Raw genomic sequence first — 20,413 nt, 5'->3', positions numbered from 1 at the left:
ATTCCTGCAAACTGTTCCCTTCAGGTACTTATCCAATTCTCTTCTGGAAGTCACGATTGAGTCTGCCTCCAGCACCTTTTCAGGCAGTGAATTCCAGATCCTAACCATTCACTGCGTCAAAACAGGATTTATCACAAGTTTATAAATAACCCATGGACCGTTTGGCCCCTTTTGTATCATCATCTTCATAGGTGGTCCCTCGTATCAAGGATTACTTGGTTCCACGCCAAAAAGGGATGAGTTCACAGGTGTTTCAATGAAGGACCTAATATTCCAGGTCCCGAATTACATGTGGAAGGGTGGAAGATGCCTGTGTGTGGATATTTTTAATGTGTGGTGGCCATTGCACACCAGCCAACACACGGGCTTGACAGAGCTAGGTCTTGGTCCAGTGGCAAGGATTAACCAAGACGACTGGAGACCAGCTTTGCTGCACAGACTCAGTGCGCACAACATATCGCAGTGTGGGCTGGCCCTTGCTGGCCCCGAACTCACGCCTCTCCTGGGCCCTGATCACGTCGCTCCACAATCTCTAGCCGCTCCTTCGCCCTGACCTCGCCGCTCCTGCTGTACCTGCCCACGCTCCAATCACTGACCTGGGATATGGTGACATCCAATCCAGTCGCCCGCTTCACAACCGTCACCCTTCTGCACGAGTACACGCTATACCTTGCAGTGGTGTGCACCACACTGCTCCTCCTTTAAGGCCCCGACCTGCTGATGGTCTCTGCACCCTTTTGTATCAGACCCCTCATCAAAGGGACTCGAAGCCATTTAAATACATCTCTGTATATGACCGCGTCCAATGCAAATTGTGATGCTTGAAGAGCGAGGATACATTTCTCTGAAGTCTCATCTAGTTCAGAGTGTGATAATGGCCAGGGCAGAATAATATACTGTAACGCGGCAGTGTTAAATGTCAGAGAAATACAGGTCGCCATCCTAAAATCCCTGTCCCAAATATGCCCCTTGATCTGAGATGCCAACTGTTAGGGAATGGATGTTCTTATATATAAATTAATCAGATATTCCACGTAGTAATAGGGTTCAAAAGCATTTATTGACTTTCATACGAATTAAGCATAAAATGATTATTACCAATAATTACCCATATACAATGATAACTATTATTACCAATAATCACCTATATGCTTGAGACGCTTGTGGTACAAGACCGGAGAATATCACTGGGCCACAGGTTTCGAGCTCGAGGGGATCAGCTGGCCAAACCTTGTCGAATTCTGAAGTATCTATTGTAACAACCCTCTTTTTATCCCTTTCTTTCACTCTCGCTACGTGAGGGTCCACGTGTTTCAAAGTATTACTTCATCCAATTAGTTGCAGTAACTCCAGTTTTAACAAGAATAACTTCCCATAACTTGACTCACTCCCGGATTTTCCAGATCTGTGGCAGGTGCCTTTTCAAGGCTGGAACTAACAGAGAGTTTTGTGGCCTCTCCTTATCAGTGAAAACTCTGTCGGACTGGAATCCCTTTCACTGAACATTGCTCACAGAAACTCCCTGAAACCACAAGTTAATATGGAGAATTTAACTGTGATTGATGCAGTCCTGCCTGTCACTAGTATAATTCACGACTGATATTAACCCAGATGTGCTCATCACTATTGTGATTCATCACAGAGATTAAAACCACTACAATTATAGAACTAAAGTACTAAAATTCTACAACTGAAGGGGACAATCAATTGTAACTCTAGGAATTGCAGCAAACTGACCAAAAGCAGCTGTGTTTAGCGTCAGTGACAGACCCTTACAGAGAAAAGCACAAAGACCCCACGGATCCTTAAAAGCAGCAAGGCACCGAGCTCCTGACATCATCAGAGGGGGACCCGGGTATGACATCATCGGAGGGAGGGACCCGAACGTGACATCATCAGATGGCACCGGAAATGGCGTCATTGGGGGTGGGACCCGACTTGAAAGCATCAGAGATGCAGACCCGGAAATGACATCATAGAGGGGCAAGGCTGGAAGTGACATCGTCAGAGGGACAGACCCGGAAGTGACATGCAAGAGGGGAACAGGAAATGACAGCATTCCAACCCACCTCCACCGACCTAGAAGTGACATCATCAGAGCCACAGTTCTGGAAATGACATAATCTGTGACCCCAACCCGGAAATGACCCGTTGAGGAGGGCCACCCGAAACCGGAAGTGATATCGCAGTATCCCCGAAACCGGAAGTGACATCACCGAGTCTCCGATATCGGGATTAATTTAACAGTTTTAGGGATTTGTTCCGACAATAAAATGCTGGAAACACGGGTTCAGTGAATGTGGTGTGAAATGTGTGTAAATGTGTCAGTGAGTCAGTGACCTGGTGAAATGACACAGTCCCAGCCTCGTAGTCCAACTGAACCCGGATCCTGCTCCCAGACCGGAAACCTCGGAGTCGAGTGAACCGGGAATTGTGCCGGGCCCTGAGAGAAACACAAAGATCACCACAATAATATAAACCCCAGGATTTACTGCTGCCCCCAAGGTAAGACCCTCCCCCCTCCCTCTCTACACTCCCACACACAATCCCTATTCCCCAGTAATTCCCATCAGTCTCCACATCCCAGGAATGGGATCCTGAGGAGAAGCTCTGGGAGCAGAGGACTTGGGGTTGGTCTTTAAACCTCTCTGGGTGAGGTGGGTAGGGCTGTTTCTGTCCAGTCCAAGTTACTGATCTCAGATCATCAGACAGAACCAAGTTCCAGTTTGCTGTCTTTGGATCCAGGCCCATCGGTGACCTTTGCCCTGGAGAGGAGAGAAGAGATTGGTCAGACAGGGTTATTCCACTCAGATCAATGATTGACAGCTGCAGGGTCGGAGTGTCAGTATTTCCCAGACAGTGCCAGCCCCATATTACCAGTCAGTGTGATCCCGTTTCAGATTATAAACACACCTTGGGATATTCCCGTTCTCCCTCTGATCCCAGTCGACTGCTTGATGGCGATCAATGGGACAGGGGCTGCCCCAGAGGAGCTGTGTGGGGGAGGAGTTACAGTCGATGGGCCCCTGTATTCGGTGGAAGCTGGCCCTGTAAACAAAGCTCACGGTGATTGGGAATTATGACACAGCGAGGTCCCACCTCCTTCATATTGCTCGATGGGGGGGTTATATATTCCATACTTATATATTCCTACATTACAACAGTGACTACACGTCAAAATAGAACTCCATTGTCTGTAAAGCACTTTGGGATTCCTGAGGTTCTGACAGGTGCTATATAAATGCAAGTCTTTCCATCTCTTACTAAACTCTTTAATAATACTGGCAGCCATTGAGGGTCGGTGTCCCTTTAAGGGCCACTCTGATTGGCAGTGTGTAACCCCGCCCCTACCTGGCCCACGGTGGGTGAAGCTCTGGCCCATTACAGTGAGGAATGTTTAAAGCAGGTGTCACTGGGGACTGAGGATTAATCTCAGGCTCCTGATCCACAGACACAGGGAGCTGATATTAAAGTTCGGGATATTCCCAGCTGTCTGAACACAACTAACCCCACCTGCTCTCGGTGCCTTATATTGGAGAAAAGCTGCACCATCTTACTGATGATTCCCAGTATGTCTGAGTGGTACTTTTCCCATCCATTCAGCCTCTCCTGGATAAGTTGCGATATATTGGACAGGTTCAGGGCGAGCGCTGGAACATCTGGGTCTGTGACTCTCTGAGTCTCCGTCACTCTGGAATGAAAGAGGAGAGAATGTTTTATCAGTGGGGACATTTCACATCAGAAACCCAAAGGGGATCGAGTGATCAGTGCAACAAGCTGCCCCTCTTCTAATGCTCGGACTGACACCCCGCAGCAACCCATCTGGAAAATGGCAGAATCCCGGGATTTGCCGTCTCCCTACATTCACACTGATCTCCACACGTGCAGTGGGATCCTGGTTTGCCGCCATTTCAGCTCAGTTTGTGATTTTCAAAGCCGTCTGTGTTCAGTCCAGTTTCTCTGTACTGGAGCCTCATCTTTCCATTATTGATCATTATTATTATCCCGAGGGTCTCCAGTCTGTGCCCCCCCTCTCTGCAGGAACACACTCACTACAATCATGTGAAGTGAGGAGAGGAGAAGGAACAGCCTCCCAGGGACCTGGGGTGGGTGGAATTCCCTCACAGTCGTTTCAATTTTAACCTCGCGCCCCCCGACAGGCGGGAGAGGGTCGCGGCTTAAAAGATCAGAGTGACTATTTGCACCGTGTTGTTTCTGCGCCTGTGTCCTCTGGACTCTGCCCCCGACGCCTTTCGCACAGGCGCAGACTCCTCGGCCCTGGAACCGGAAGTGGGCCCCACAACGAGCACGTTGTGCTGCTGTGCTGCTGGTCTTCTGACGGGTCAGTATAGAGGCCGCTGCTCAAACATTTCCTGCCGCTGAAGCCTGGGGCTGGATTTGCTTCCAGCTGTTGCATTATTGGGAACATTTTCGTGGCCTTCTGTAGGAGGAGAAACATCGGCAGTAGTGTGAGAGAGAGATAGCGGGGAGAGAGAGACAGACACGGGGAGTGACAGAGAATGGATAGGGGGGGGGGGGAAGAGACATGGGGGGGTTGAGATAGACACACAACATGGGGGTAGGAGAGAGAGACACGGTGGGGGACAGAAACACACGGCGGGGAGTGACAGACACAGGGAAGAAGAGAGAGACACGGGGGAGAGAGAGACAGAAAGAACGGGGGTGAGGGAGAGAGACACGTGAAGGAGGGGAAGATAGACCCTGGGGGGGAGGGGGGAGAGAAAGAGAGGCACTGGGGAGTCGTGCAGCAGGGGAGTGAGACATAGGGTGGGGTGGGGAGGAGATAGAGACACGCGGGGGTAGAGAGAGTCATGGGGGGGAAGATAGAAAAAGGACAGGGGGACAAAGAGAGACAGGGGGGGGAGAGGAGGGGAGACATGGGGGGGAGGGGGAGACACGAAGGGGAGAAAGACACGGGAGGGAGGGGGAAACGGGGATGGGAGAGAGAGAGCGACAAGAGGGAGGGGAGAGAGAGAGACAAGGGGGTGGGAGAGAGAGTGATGGGGTTGGGGGGGGAGAGAGAGAAAGGTCGGAGGTACAGAGAGAGAGACGGGGGGGGGGGGTGGAGTGTTGAGAGAGAGATGAGGGCGAAGAGGGAGAGAGAAACACGGGCGGGGGGGGGCGAGAGACACAGTGGGGAGAGAGACAGATAGGACAGGGGGTACAGAGAGAGACGGGGGAGGGGGAGATAGACACGGGGGGGATGGGGGAAGAGAGAGAGGTGGGGGTGGGGGGGAGAGAGAGAGAGAGCCGGGGGTGGGGGAGAGAGAGAGAGAGCCGGGGGTGGGGGAGAGAGAGAGAGAGACACTGGGGGAAGAGACGGGCGACGGGGGTACAAGACACAGGGCGGTGGGGGGAGAGAGACATGGGAGGGAGCGAGAATTATGGGAGGGGGAGAGAGAGAGAGAGAGAGACAACTGGGGGAAGAGACTAGCCGGGGGGCAGAAACGGGGGGGAGAGAAAGAGGCACAGGATGGGCGAAGGGGAGAGAGACATGGGGAGGAGAGAGAGAAAGGACAGGGACACAGAAAGAGATGGCGGAGAGAGAGAGAGACAGGGGGGAGGGGGAGAGAGACACGGGCGGGTGGGGGGGGGAAGAGAGGCACTGGAGGAGAGATAGAGATACGGGGACAGGGGGGAGAGACAGGTGGGGGGGGGGGGTGATGGATGAAGAGACATAGGGAGGGAGAGAGCCACAGGGCTGGGAGAGTCATGGGGTGTGGAGAGAGCGACATGGGGGTGGGGGGTTGATAGAGAACGACTTGGTGGCGGGGAAAGAGAGAGAAAGGACGCAGGGGAAGAGAGAGAGAGACACGTGAGGGCAGTCGGGGAGGGAGAGAGACACACACTCAGGGTTGGGGGGAGAGAGAGACACATACACAGGGGAGGGCAGGGCGAGAATGGGGGAAGATACACAGAGAGGGGGAACAGGTAGAGAGACACGGGGGCAGAGATAGTCATGAGGGGGGGAGAGAGAGGAAAGAAGGTGGGGGGGACGCGACAGGAGAGAGAGACATGTGGGTGGTGGGGGGAGACTGACACGGGGACAGGGGTTGAGAGAGACGCGGGGGGGTTGGAGAGAGATCGACATGGGGGCAGAGGGGGAGAGAGACATGGGGGTGGGCGACGGAGAGACCTGGGGAAGAGAGAGAGACATGGGGGGGGTGCGAGGGATGATTTGGGGGGAGAAAGAGACACGGGTGGGGGGGAGAGAGACATGGGGGCAAGGGTTGAGAGAGATTCGGGGCGGGGGATTGGAGAGAGACACGCACATGGAGGGGGTGGCGTGGGGGGCGAGAGACACGGAGGGGGAAGGAGAGAAAGGACGGGGGGGACAGAGAGGGAAACGGGGGTGGGAGAGAGAATCATGGAGGGGGAGAGAGAGACGGGGGTTGAGAGAGAGAGAGATGGGAGGAAGAGGGAGAGAGTATGTGGAGAGAGAGAAACACGGGGCGGAGGGGGGGCATGAAAAAGTGCGGGAGGGCAAGAGACACGGGGGGAGAGAGACACGGGGGGGAGAGAGAGACACGGTGGGGAGAGGGAGAGAGACACGGGGGGGGAGGGAGAGAGAGAGAGGGTGGGGTGGGGGGGGGGAGAGAAAGAGAGAGACGGTGGGGTGGGGGGAGAGAGAGAGAGAGAGAGAGAGAGAGAGCAACATGGGGGCAGGGGTTGAGAGAGACACGGATGGGGGAGAGAGACAGAAAGAACGGGGAGGGGGAGAGAGAGACACCTGGAGGAGGGGAAGATAGACCCGGGGGGGGGAGGGGGGAGAGAGAGAGAGACACTGGGGGGTCGGGCAACGGGGGAGTGAGACACAGAGCGGGGTGGGGAGGAGATAGAGACACGGAGGGGGGGGGGGGTGGAGAGAGACATGGCCGGGGGGGGGGAGGGAGTCATGGGGGAAGATAGAAAAAGGACGGGGGGACAGAGAGAGACGGGGGGAGGGGAGACAGGTTGTGGTGAGAGAGAGACACGGGGGTGGGGTGAGAAAGCCATGGGAGGGAGGGGGAAATGGGGGTGGGAGAGAGAGTCATGGGGTGGGGGGGAGAGAGAGAAAGATCGGAGGGACAGAGAGACAGGGGGGGATGAGAGAGAGAGACACGGGGAGGAGAGAGAGAGACGGTGGGATAGGGGGAGAGAGTGACATAGTGGTAGGGGTTGAGAGAGACAAGAGGGAGGGAGAGAAAGACATGAGGAGGAAGAGAGAGACATGGGGGTGGGAGAGAGAGTGATGGGGTGGGGAGAGAGAGAGAAAGGTCGGGGGGGCAGAGAGAGACAGAGTGAGTTGAGAGAGAGATAGACACGGGGGAGGGGAGAGAGATGGGGGCGAAGAGGGACAGAGGGAGAGAGAGACACGGGGGAGAGAGAGACACGGTGGGGAGAGAGACACGGGGGTGGGCGAGAGACACGGTGGGGAGAGAGAGAGACACGGGGGAGAGAGAGAGAGACGGTGGGGTGGGGAGAGAGGGAGAGTGACATGGGGGCAGTGGTTGACAGAGACACTGGAGGGGAGAGAGAGAGAGAGGGAGACACTGGGGGGTCGGGCAGTGGGGTAGCGAGACACGGGGTGTGGGGGGGAGGAGATAGAGACACGGCGGGGGAGGGAGGGTTGAGAGAGACACGGTGGGGGAGAGAGACAGAAAGGATGGGAAGGGACAGAGAGAGACGGGGGAGGGGGAGAGACACAGGGGGAGAGAGACACAGTGGGAGGGGGGAAGAGAGAGAGAGAGAGACGGGGGTGGGGGTGGGGGAGAGAGAGAGAGACACTGGGGGGTCAGGCGGCAGGGGAACGAGACACAGGGCGGGGGGGAGGAGATAGAGACACGGAGGGGGGGGGGGTGGAGAGAGACATGGCCGGGGGGGGAGGGAGAGAGTGTCATGGGTGGGGGGGGAAGATAGAAAAGGGACGGGGGGACAGAGAGAGAAAGACGGGAGAGAGAGAGGCACGGGGTGGGAGAGCGACATGGGAGGGAAAGAGAATCATGGGGGCGGGCAGAGAGAGACACACATGGGAGGGGGGAGAGAGAGAGAGACAAGCGGGGGGAGACTGGGGGAGGACAGAGACGGGGAGAGAGAAAGAGACACGGGACGGGCAGAGGGGAGAGAGACATGGGGGAGGGGGAGAGAGACACGGGGGGAGGTGAGAGACACTGGAGGAGAGATAGCGATACGGGGGGGAGAGACAGGTGGAGGGGAGGGGTGGGGGTGGAGGAAGAGACATGGGGGGGAGAGAGCCACGGGGATGTGTGTGTCATGGGGTGGGGAGTGACATGAGGGCTGGGGGTGATAGAGAACGATTTGGTGGCGGGGAAAGAAAGAGAAAGGACGGGGGAAGAGAGAGAGAGAGAGAGACACGTGAGGGTGGTCGGGGGAGGGGAGAGACAGACTCAGGGAGGGGGTGAGACACACTTGGGGAGGGGAAGAGGGAGCGACGGCGGGGGAGAGAGACACGGGAGAGAGAGAGATGGGGGGGGGAGAGAAAGAGAGCGAGACACACACAGGTGAGGGGCGTGGCGGGTGGGGAAAGATACACAGAGAGGGGGAAGAGGTAGGGAGACATGGGGGGGGAGAGAGAGAAAAGATGGGGGTGAGGTGGGGCAAGAGACACTCGAGGGGAGAGAGAGACAAGGCGGGGGGAGAGACTGACACGGGGGCAGGGGTTGAGAGAGATACGGGGGGGATGGAGAGAGATCAACTTGGGGGCAGAGAGACACGGGAGGAAGAGAGGGACGCGGTGGGGGGGCCGCAGAGAGAGAGATGCAGGAGAGGGGGGAGAGAGAGATGCAGGGGGGTAGATATTCACGGGAGTGGGGGAAGAGAGACACGGGGTGGGCAGAGAGACACAGGAGCGGGGAGGGAGATATGGGAGTGGGGAGAGAGACACATGGGAGTGGGGGGAGAGAGATACATGGGGGGTGTTAGAGAGATACGGCGGGGAGAGTCATGGGGGGAAGAGAGAGACATGGGCGGTTGGGGGTGACAGCTAGAGGCAAACGGGGGGAAAGAAAGACACGGGGGCAGAGGGTGAGGCAGACACGGGGGCAGGGGGAGAGAGAGAGACATGGGGGCAGAGGGGGAGAGAGAGATATGTTGGCGGGGATAGAGAGAGACACACACTCAGGGTGGGGTGGGGGGATGTACGAGGCTTGGGGAAGAAGAGGGAGACATGTGGGGGTGAAATAGAATGACATGGGGGAGGGGAGAGAGAGACACACACTCGGGGCAGAGGAGATGGGAGGGATGTCGGTGGGGGGGGGGAGACTGAGAGAGACACGAGGCGGGAGAGAGAGATGGGGGGAACAGAGAGACACTGGGAAGGGGAAAGAGAGACACGGGGGGCATGGAGAGAGGCACGGGGGGGAGCGCAAGACACGGGGGGAGCGCGAGACACGGGGGGCATGGAGAGAGACACGGGGGGAGCGCGAGACACGGCTGGGCATGGAGATAGACACGGTGCGGGGGGGCGCGATACATGGAGGCATGGAGAGAGACATGGCGGCGGGGAGCGCGAAACACGGGAGGGGGTGGGGAGAAAGACACGGGCATGGAGAGAGACGGGGGTGGGGGGAAGAGACACGGGGAGAGAGATACAAGTGCGGGGAAAGAGACACGTGGAGGGGGAAGAGGAAGAGAGGCACGGGGCAGAGATCGTCATGGGGTGGGGAGAGAGACGGTTGGGGCGGAGGGGGGAGGGACTGACATCGGGGCAGGGGTTGAGAGAGACGCGGGCGGTTGTAGAGAGACCGACATGGAGGCAGAGGGTGAGAGATGCGGGGGTAGGAGAGGGAGAGACCTGGGGAAGAGTGAGAAGTGCGGGGGGGGGGGGCGGGGAGAGAAACATGGGGGGGAGGAGAGAGATGGGTGGGGGGGAGGGAGAGAGAGAGAGAGAGAGACAGACAGTGGCGGGGGGCGAGAGATGGGTGGGGGGGAGAGAGACACAGTGGGGGGGGGAGAGAGACAGCATGAATGGGGAGCGAAAGACATGGGGGAGAGGGGAGACAGACACGGGGGAGGGGGAGAGAGACATACACATGGAGGGGGTGGTGAGGGGGGGCGAGAGACATGGAGGGGGGAAGAGAAAAAGGACTGGGGGACAGAGAGAGAGAGAGACGAGGGAGGGAGAGGGGGAAACGGGGGTGGGAGAGAGAATCAGGGAGGTGGGGGGGGAGAGAGAGTGATGGGGGAGGGGGAAGAGAGATGGGGGGGCGGGAGAGAGACATAAGGGCAGGGGTTGAGAGAGACATGGGGGAGAGAGAGAGAGACAAGAGGGAGGGGGAGAGAGACATGGGGGGGGATGGGGAGATGGACCCGGGGGTGGAGGGGGGGAAGGGGAGATAGACACGGGGCGGGGGGAGGTGAGAGACACGGGAGGAGAGATAGAGATACGGGGGAGGAGAGACAGGTGGGGGGGGAAGGGCGGAGGAAAAGACATGGAGGGGGGAGAGAGCCATGGGACTGGGAGAGTCTTGGGCTGGGGAGAGAGCGACATGGGGGCGGGGGGGGGGGGGGGTGATAGAGAACGACTTGGTGGCGGGGAAAGAGAGAGAAAGGACGGGGGAAGAGAGAGAGAGAGACACACATGAGGGTGGTCGGGGGGAGAGAGAGACACACTCAGAGTGGGGGGGGGGACACGCACTCGGGGAGGGGGGGAGAGAGAGACACGGGTGGGGAGAGAGAGAGACACACACAGGGGAGGGGGAGAGGGAGATACACACTCGGGGAGGGGGTGAGGGGGAAATACACACTCGGGGAGGGGGTGGGGGGGGGAAGCGGGAGAGGCGGCGGGAGATGGAGACATGGGGGAGAGAGAGACACGGGGGGAGCGGAAGATAGAGAGACATACACGGGGAGGGGCGTGACGGGGGGAAAGATACACAGAGAGGGGGAAGAGGTAGAGAGACACGGGGGCAGAGATAGTCATGGGGGTGGAGAGAGAAAAAGGACAGAGGGGGGAGGTGGGGCAAGAGACACGCGAGGGGAGAGACATGGCAGGGGGAGAGACTGACACGGGGGGGGATGGAGAGAGATCGACATGGGGGCAGAGGGGGAGAGAGAGACACGGGGGGGCGGCGGGAGAGAGACAAGGCGGGTAGAGAGAGACACAGGGTTGAGAGAGAGACACGGTGGCGGTGAGAGACACGGGGAGAGCGAGGCACAGTGGGGGGCGGGGGAGAGAGACATTGGGTGGGGGAGAGAGACACGGTGGGGGGCGGGGGAGAGAGGCATGGAGTGGAAGAGAGAGTCATGGAGGGGGGAGAGAGATTGACATGGGGGCAGAGGTTGAGGGAGACACGGGGGCAGGGGGAGAGAGACACGAGGGAGGGGAGAGAGAGAGACACGGGGGAGGGTGAGAGATCGACATGGGGCAGAGGGCGAGAGAGAGTGACATGTTGGCGGGGATAGAGAGAGACACACACTCGGTGTGGTGGGGGGCGGGGGAGAGAGACATGGAGTGGGAGAGAGAGTCATGGGGGGGGGGAGAGAGAGTCATGGGGGGGGAGAGAGACACGGGGGGGGTGGGGGGGACAGCTAGAGGCAAGGGGAGGAGAGAAGGACACGGGGGCAGGGGGCGAGAGACACGAGGGAGGGGGAGAGAGAGAGACATGGGGGAGGGAGAGAGATTGACATGGGGGGCAGAGGGGGAGAGAGAGTGACATGTTGGCGGGGATAGAGAGAGACACACACTTGGTGTGGAGGTGGGGGGGCGCATAGGAGGCTTGGGGAGGAAGAGAGAGACACGGTGGGGTGAAATAGAATGACATAGGGGAGGGGCGTAAGAGAGACACACAGGGGAGGGGGAGAGAGAGATACACACTCGGGGTAAGGGAGAGGGAGGGGCAGTGGTGGGGGGGGGAGACAGAGAGAGACACGAGGAGGGAGAGAGAGAGACCGGGGGGCGGGGGGGGGGAACAGAGAGACACAGGGGTTGGGGAGAGATAGACACGGGGGCGGGGGAGCGCGAGACACGAGGGGCGTGGAGATAGACACGGGGGGGAGCGCGAAACTCGGGGGGGCGTGGAGATAGACACGGGGGGAGTGTGAAACATGGCGGTGGTGGGGAGATAGACACAGCGGGGAGAGAGAGAGACAAGTGGGGGAGAAACATGGAGAGAGAGACACGGGGGGTGGGGATTGGAGAGAGACATGGTGGAGAGAGAGACACACACACATGGAGGGGGGGGAGGGGGGCGAGAGACACGGAGTAGGGAGGAGAGAAAGGACAGAGAGAGAGACGAGGGAGGGAGAGGGAACTGGGGGTGGGAGAGAGAATCATGGAGGCGGGGGGAGACAAGGAGGGTTGAGAGAGACACACGAGGGAGGAGAGAGAGAGATGGGAGGAATTGGGACCGAGGGAAAGAGCCACGTGGTGAGAGAGAAACATGGGGCAGGGGAGGGGGCAAGAGACACGGTGGGGGAGAGAGGCTCATGGGAGGGAGTGACAGACACGGGGGAGGGGGGAGAGAGAGAAACACTGGGGGGTCGGGCGATGGGGGAGCGAGACACAGGGCGGGGTGGGGAGGAGATGAGACACGCGGGGGTGGGGAGAGACAAGGGGGGTAGAGAGAGTCATGGGGGAAGATAGAAAAAGGACGGAGGGACAGAGAGAGACGGGGGGAGGGGAAACGGTTTGTGGGGGGTGGGGGGTGGAGAGAGAGACACGGGGGTGGGGGAGGGGGAAAGGGGGTGGGAGAGAGAGTCATGGGGTGGGGGGGAGAGAGAGAGAAAGGTCTGGGGGACAGAGAGACGGGGGTGTTGAGAGAGAGAGACATGGGGGAGGAGAAAGAGAGAGAGAGAGAGATGGGGGCGAAGAGGGACAGAGGGAGAGAGAAACACGGGGCGGGAGGGGCGAGAGACATGGGGGAGGGAGAGAGCCACGGGGCTGGGAGAGTCATGGGGTGGGGAGAGAGCGACATGGGGGCAGGGGGGTTATAGAGAACGACTTGGTGGCGGGGAAAGAGAGAGAAATGACGGAGGGGAAGAGAGAGAGAGAGAGACACGTGAGGGTGGTCGGGTGTGGGAGAGAGACACACACTCAGGGAGGGGGGAGAGGGAGACACACACTCGGGGAGGGGGGTGGAGAGTGAGAGACACACACTCGGGAAGGGGGGAGGGGGAGGCACACACTCAGGGAGGGGGGAGAGGGAGACACACACTCGGGGAGGGGGGAGAGGGAGACACACACTCGGGGAGGGGGAGAGGGAGAGGGAGAGACGGCGGGGGAGAGAGACACGGGGGGAAAGATAGAGAGACACAAAGGGAGGGGAGTAGCGGGGGGGAAAGATAGACCGAGAGGGGGAAGAGGTAGAGAGACACGGGCAGAGATAGTCATTGGGGAGGAGGAAGAGAAAAGGTGGCGGGGGGTGAGGTGGGGCGAGGGACTCGCGAGTGGAGAGACTGACACAGGGGCAGGGGTTGGAGAGAGATCGACATGGGGGCAGAGAGAGAGAGAGACACGGGGAGGGTGGAGAGAGAGACACGGTGGGTGGGGAGAGAGAGACACGGTGGGTGGGGAGAGACATGCGGAGGGGAGAGAGAGACACGGGGAGGGTGGAGAGAGAGACATGGGGAGGAGAGAGAGAGACACGGGGGAGTGGGAGGAGAGAGACACATGGGAATGTTAGAGAGATATGGCGGGGAGAGTCATCGGGGGGAAATAGAGAGACACGGGGGGTTGAGGGGGGGGTAACAGCTAGAGGCAAAGGGGGCGCGGGAGAAAGACACGGGGGCAGGGGGAGAGAGACACCGGGAGGGGGAGAGAGAGTGACATGTTGGCGGGGATAGAGAGAGACACACACTCGGGGTGGTGGGGGGAGGTGATGGGAGGCTTGAGGAGAAAGAGAGAGACATGGGGGGGGTGAAATAGAATGACATGGGGGAGGGGGAGAGAGAGACACACAGGGGAGGGGGAGAGAGAGACACACACTCGGGGCAGGGGAGAGGGAGGGATGGCGAGGGGACGGTGGGGGGGAACAGAGAGAGACACGAGGGGGGAGAGAGAGAGAGAGAGAGACACACACACACGGGGAGGGGCATGGCGATGGGGGAGAGATACACAGAGAGGGGGAAGAGGAAGAGAGACACGGAGCAGAGATAGTCATGGGGCGGGAGAGAGAGAAAGAACGGGGGGACAGAGGGAGACGGGGAGTGGGGGGGGAGAGAGAGAGAGACACGGAGTGGGGGGGGAAGAGAGAGAGACATGGTGGGGGGGAGAGAGAGAGACATGGTGGGGAGGGAGAGACTGACACGGGGGCAGGGGTTGAGAGAGACGCGGTGGGGTTGTAGAGCGATCAACATGGGGCAGAGGGGGAGAGAGACACGGGGGTATGAGAGAGAGAGACCTGGGGAAGAGAGAGAGATGCTGGGGAGGGGGGAGAGAGAGACACGGGGGGGGTGCGGAGGGGGCTGCTGAGACGGGTGGCGGGGAGAGAGAGACACGGGGAGGGGAGAGAGAGACGGAGGGGGAGAGAGACACGGAGGGGGGGGGAGAGAGACGGAGGGGGAGAGAGAGAGACACGGGGTGGTGGTGGGGAGAGAGAGAGAGACATGGGGTGGTGGGGGGGAAAGAGAGAGACACGAGGTGGTGGAGGGTGAGAAGGACACACACACATGGCGGGTGAGTGAGAAGAGGGAGAGAGGCATGGTGAGAAAGGGAGAAAAAGGGCGGGGGAGAGTGACACAGGGAAAGAGAGAGAGAGAGACACAGTTGGGGGGGAAAGAGAGCGACATGGGGAGGAAGAGAGAGATACGGGGGACAGAGAGACACGGGGGGGGGGCGGAGAAAGACATGGGGGGTAGAGAGAGACACGGGGAGGGAATGATTGAGAGACGGGGGAGAGAGACACGGGGGTGGGAGAGAGAGAGACACGGTGGGGGTGGGGGAGCAGCTAGAGACAGGGGGTGGAGAAAGATGGGGGGCAGAGGTTGAGAGCGACATGGGGGAGGAGGGTAGGAACACATGGGGGGGAGGGAGAGACGGTGGTGGAGTAGAGAGACACGGGGGGCAGGGGGAGAGGGAGAGACATGGCAGGGTGAGACAGAGACACACGGTGAGGAAAGAGAGCCACATGGCGGCAGTGGGGAGAGAGAGACGGGGGAGAGAGAGAGACGGGGGAAAGAGAGAGATGGGGGGGGGGAGAGAGACGGGGTGGGGGGGGAGAGAGACACGGGGGGGTGGTGGGGAGAGAGAGACACAGTGAATGTTTTATCAGTGGGGACATTTCACATCAGAAACCCAAAGGGGATCGAGTGATCAGTGCAACAAGCTGCCCCTCTTCTAATGCTCGTACTGACACCCCGCAGCAACCCATCTGGAAAATGGCAGAATCCCGGGATTTGCCGTCTCCCTGCATTCACACTGATCTCCACACGTGCAGTGGGATCCTGGTTTGCTGACACTTCAGCTCAGTTTGTGATTTTCAAAGCCGTCTGTGTTCAGTCCAGTTTCTCTGTACTGGAGCCTTATCTTTCCATTATTGATCATTATTATTATCCCGAGGGTCTCCAGTCTGTGCCCCCCTCTCTGCAGGAACACACTCACTACAATCATGTGAAGTGAGGAGAGGAGAAGGAACAGCCTCCCAGGGACCTGGGGTCGGTGGGATTCCCTCACTGAGTGTCCAGGGACACTGCCATTACTGGGACATCTTAGCACCCACTCATTTCTCGGTTCGTGGATAGAATGAGCCAATCACAACACATTTTACTGTCACCCTGACACTGGGACCTGCCCCTCTCCTCATTCTCCATGGACTGGTTGATAGAACAAGCCAATCACACAGCACTTACTGACCCAATGGAATAAAGCTGTCACTGACACACATGGAGCCTTTAGGAAGCCTCGGTTAGATACAGGTCACTGCAGTTTTCTCTCTCTCTCACTTCCTGTCTAACAGCTTCCTGAGAAGCTCGACACACCAATGGAACAGCCCATGTCACTGCCATTTTCCACAGGCTGCCTGAGCCAAGAACCCCTCAGATCCCAGTTACACATCACTCAATATTCCCACCATTTGAAAGCTCCTTATCTGGGAAGGTTTCCAAGCCGTGATTCTACTTTCACTCTTCTCCCAGATACAGGTGAAGGTTCCCTATCAGCAGCAGGTAGTGTGTGATGGAGAGGGACTTACCTGGAAAGGAGCTGCTTCGAGTTCTGTGAATAAAGAGAGGAGATCAAATCAGTCAACGAACAAACCAACACCCAATGGAAGCAAACGGTGAATTTGGGATTGAGAGCAAAGAGTTCAGTGTGTAACAGTAGGTGGGGCCAGTCCCCAACAATCTTCAAACAATTCAGCCCTCACACCAGCCTCACAGAAAGGCCCCATTCCCCAGCCATGGCCCTGTTTATATTGAAGATGTACCTGAAGAAAGGAGAGAGGGTCCCTCTGTAGCAGACTCTGGGTTTCTCCATCTATTAATGTAATCTGTTCCATCCTCTTGTTTAATGCTTCAGAACAGTTTCTAATCTGTGCGAGAGCTCGGAGCCCCTCCTCATCGATCAGTTTCAGTGCATATTCTTCATCTTCTTCCAGCTGTCTCCTCCATTCAGAGAAGCTCTTCGATAGCTTTCCTTTCAGCTCCTTGATTCGTGTCTGAAACCCAAACCAATTCTCATTACAAACGGCCCTTCCACACAGTGTTACCCTGAGCACACGGCACTTTCCAGGGACGGGACAGTTTGTTTAGATCACCACTCGATCGCCCGTTAAAGATAGACAAGCAGTGGGGGTGTCTACTGGCAGTGGGGGTGTCTACTGGGAGAGGAAACAGAGTTTAACCAGTGTTACCTTGAGCCTTGAGCCTAAAAGAAGGAGCGCTGTGTTTAGACTGTGTGTGGCACTGCCACCTGGTCCACCCACACCTGGAGTGATGGCAACAGTTTTGGTGCCCACACCTGGTGAAGGAGATCGAGACTCTGGAGAGGACGGGGCCAGAATGACACGTAGTCTGATGGAGTTTAGTTCTGAGGATCGGCTCCAAGAGGTCGGGTGATTTAGAGAAAGGCAGGCCGAGAGGGACTTGATTGAGGTGTTTAAAATGATGGAGGGATTATTGGACTCACTCGTTGAGTGACGCACTGGAGATGGATCGGGATGGTAGGACTAGAGGGCCTGTGTATAAAATCCATAGGCACAGAGTTAGGTTGGAGGCCAGAGCCCTCGATCTCTGGACAGACTCCCTGAACATTTGGTGGGTATGGAGTCACTACCACCCTTTAAAAGGGAGCTGGGGAGGAATTTCCCCGAGCTTGTCCTAAATTGGCTGCAGGTGTTTATTCTCTCTCGGTTTGCCTTTCCCAGGTGAGTACATGGTTCGGGGTGGATCAGTGGTGTGTGTGATTGAACCCTGTCTGCATGGGGCAGGCTCGCTGGGGCTAATGGGCTTTTCTTCCTTTTCCTTTCTATGTTCCTATGATACAGGCTTCAGGGCAAGTCTTCACCTGCCAGCCTCTGGCTGTGTGTGTCTCAGTAAATCCAGTGCCCAAGTGATGTAATAATATTCCCTGGGAGGGGCAGGTAGAGTTAAGCAGCTCCCCTCACATCAAACACACGGGAACTCCGTGTAATCAGTGACTCGGCCCCAAAACAAAAAAAAACAGTTAAATCAAGTGCCCCCGATCTTGGGGACACTCCAAACACTTATCACGGCCCTTTTTATATTTTTTTTGTATTTTGTTGTGGTTTGTTTGGGCCCTAAAACTGTAAATTTACAAGTGCCCCCTATCAAAGGGGAGAGGGAACTAAAACCCGGCAATTAAAGCAAATTAAACTTGAAAACATATAAAATCAAATTAAAATTTGGTTGCCGGGGGTAATAATGCACTTCAGTCCCTCCGGCGCCCACCTCTCGCGGAAGGCCGCGAGCGTACCGGTGGACACTGCGTGCTCCATCTCCAAGGACACCCTGGCCCGGATGTACGCACGTAAGAGAGGCAGGCAGTCGGGTTGAATGATCCCTTCAACCGCCCGCTGCCTAGACCGGCTGATGGCACCCTTGGCCGTGCCCAGGAGCAGTCCTACGAGGAAGCCCTCGGACCTACCCGCTCCCCTCGGCACAGGGTGCCCAAAGATCAGGAGTGTGGGACTGAAGTGCAGCCAGAAATTGAGGAGCAGCCCCTTTAAATAATGAGACAGGGGCTGCAACCTCGTACATTCAATAAAAATGTGGAACACGGACTCTTCCAGGCCGCAGAAATTGCAGGCGACCTGGGAGCCCGTGAACCCGCTTAAAAATTTATTGCACGGGATTGCTCCGTGCACCACCCTCCAGGCCAAGTCCCCGATAAATAGTGGGAGGACTCCCGCGTAGAGTGCACTCCATCGGGGACCCCCGCCTCCTCCGGACGGCAAGATGTAGTGCCATGGCGTGTCCGGACGGCAGACGAGGATGGCAAAGTTGAGGGTGTGCAGGAGCAGCCCGTACAGGAAACCCCTCCGCACAGAACTGAAAGGCACGGAGGGGATTTCCCCGAGGCGGCTCAAGTTGTGAGGCGCCGGCTCCCGAGGGAGGTTTCGGGGCTTGACGCATCGGCCCCAACACAACCAGCCTGGTTTGGAAGCCTGTTTCTGATGTGTTCATTGACTCAGCGGGGAGACAAACCCTTTCTAAATCCAGCTCCACTTTTCCCGACCTTTATTTCAGCTTCTGATCTCCCCAAGTCTCGCTGTTTGCTGGAACAATTCTGCTGGACTCCCCGAAGCTTCTCGGTTTCTCTCTCCAATTCTTCCTGTAAAGGTAATTGGAAAACCGTTAAAACGGATTGAAACTGGAATTTAACCGGGAAATGATTGTGTTCCGTGAGTGAGCCCACTGGGGTGGAGTGAAAGTGGTTTGGGGGGGTCTCAGTATCTGGGCCCTGAGCACAAATATTGCCTTCTGTGGCTCTCAGTAACGAGGCGCTCCCTGCCCTGTATAAACTGAGTGACCACACACACACCGGCTTCTTTTCACAATGACACAGCGTGTGGTGCATTCTCACACGGACTCAGCTCCTCCATTTCCAGAATCAGCCCAGGGGAAAGGGAGACAGACTCAGACACACCAGCAGTTCTCAAACAGCAATTCCCTCTTGTTGTGAGGAACAGTTTATCTACCCACCCCCTGAGTCTCCCCCCATGGGTGTCCCTCACTCCCCCCACCGGTGATGGCCCTCTCCCTGCTGCTCAGGGGGCAGAATCCCCCAGCATTACCCAGGGCTACAACATGCTCTGCTCTACAGCCCTGTGTCATGGAGTGCCAGTTCTCACAGGTGCCCACACAGTGAATTACTGAGCTCTGCAGTGCCCTCCCCAGGAGGGGTTGAGTGTGGGTGAGGGGCAGTCACCCTGGGCCACTCTCACAGTCCTCCCATGCCCACCCTGTTCTCTCAGACAGACTGTAAGAGAAAGGGGAGGGAGCAAATCTGACGGACATAAAACAAACACCCAGACCTGGGACAGGAAGAAAACACTGGGCTCAATCAGCACTGTCTGCAATCAGTTCCAATTAATGTTGGTCATTAACAGGAAAACTCTCGCTCACTGTATTTAATATCAGAAATTGTGTCACTCACCTTAATTGCAGTGTGTGCCTGATCCAAACTCAGCAGTGTGTGGGATTTATGTTTCCCGATTATTGTACAGGAAACACACACACACTCTGCATCATCTTTACAGTAGAACTCTAGGATCTTCTTATGGTCCGGACACTGCCTCTCCGTAAGGTCAAACACAGGCTCGATGAGGGTGTGATCTTTGTAGGCCTTTTTCTGTAAATGTGGCTTTAAATGAAGGGAGCAAAACGATATTTCACATTTCAGACACGTCTTCACAGCTTGAGATGGATTATCATCACAGTATTCACACATGACATGGGCTGGATCAGCAGGAGGCTGTGATCGGTTGTAATTTTCCACGATATTACACAACGTGAAGTTTTTCTCCAGACTGGGCCTGGGGTTGAATTTCCTACGACATTGAGGACACTCAAACCCTGCTGGGCGTGCTGTCTGGGCCCAAACTCCCTCAATACATTTCACACAGAAACTGTGCAGACAAGGTAATCCCACAGGATCCTGGTACACATTGAGACACACAGCACAGGTTAATTCAGCCTCTAAAGCTTCAAGCTCCATTGTTACAGCTCCTGAAGTCGTTTCACGCAGTGTCGGAGAGAGTGAAGAACCAGAGCAGGAAGTAAAATACTGATAAACAAGCAGGGAGTGACAATGTTAGTTTCACTTTCATGACTCACTTTGGCTGAAGATCAACCTTTCAGGCCTGCAGTAGCAGTTCCCAACCACAATCAGAAAAACAAGATTATAATTTTACAATCTGGAGCAGAATACAGCAAGCTGGGCTCAGTAAACACAGACCCAAAACTGATCAGCTCAGACCAGACCCAAAATAGTTTA

The 20,413-nt window shown here is 56.9% G+C and overlaps 1 protein-coding gene and 1 long non-coding RNA gene across 4 annotated transcripts in view; both read right to left on the bottom strand.

Annotated features, from left to right (window-relative positions):
* Nucleotides 1–1,041: 1,041 nt before the first annotated feature.
* On the bottom strand, nucleotides 1,042–20,229 carry LOC139263086 (E3 ubiquitin/ISG15 ligase TRIM25-like). Of its 3 annotated transcripts, XM_070878622.1 has the most exons (7): nucleotides 19,574–20,225; nucleotides 18,653–18,748; nucleotides 16,383–16,613; nucleotides 16,149–16,171; nucleotides 3,558–3,691; nucleotides 2,914–3,048; nucleotides 1,042–2,765 (listed from the first exon to the last, which is right to left on the bottom strand). In XM_070878622.1, exons 1-7 carry the CDS (start codon nucleotides 20,132–20,134, stop codon nucleotides 2,236–2,238), a joined length of 1,710 nt encoding a protein of 569 aa, XP_070734723.1. In that variant the 5' UTR covers nucleotides 20,135–20,225; the 3' UTR covers nucleotides 1,042–2,235. The 3 variants fall into 3 exon arrangements, with proteins under 3 accessions (XP_070734723.1, XP_070734724.1, XP_070734725.1); XM_070878623.1 differs by lacking the exon at nucleotides 18,653–18,748 and having other exon boundaries at nucleotides 19,574–20,229; XM_070878624.1 differs by lacking the exon at nucleotides 2,914–3,048.
* Nucleotides 1,042–20,413, bottom strand: part of LOC139263087 (uncharacterized) — a 132,347-nt gene continuing 112,975 nt past the window's right edge. Inside the window, exon 2 of the long non-coding RNA XR_011593039.1 lies at nucleotides 1,042–1,713. This is a non-coding gene — a long non-coding RNA (uncharacterized lncRNA). The remainder of the gene's footprint in view (nucleotides 1,714–20,413) is intronic.

The sequence above is a fragment of the Pristiophorus japonicus genome, chromosome 4 (genome assembly GCF_044704955.1).
Source record: "Pristiophorus japonicus isolate sPriJap1 chromosome 4, sPriJap1.hap1, whole genome shotgun sequence".
Taxonomy (NCBI): Eukaryota; Metazoa; Chordata; class Chondrichthyes; family Pristiophoridae; genus Pristiophorus; species Pristiophorus japonicus.
This window is presented reverse-complemented; position numbering and strand designations above follow the sequence as displayed.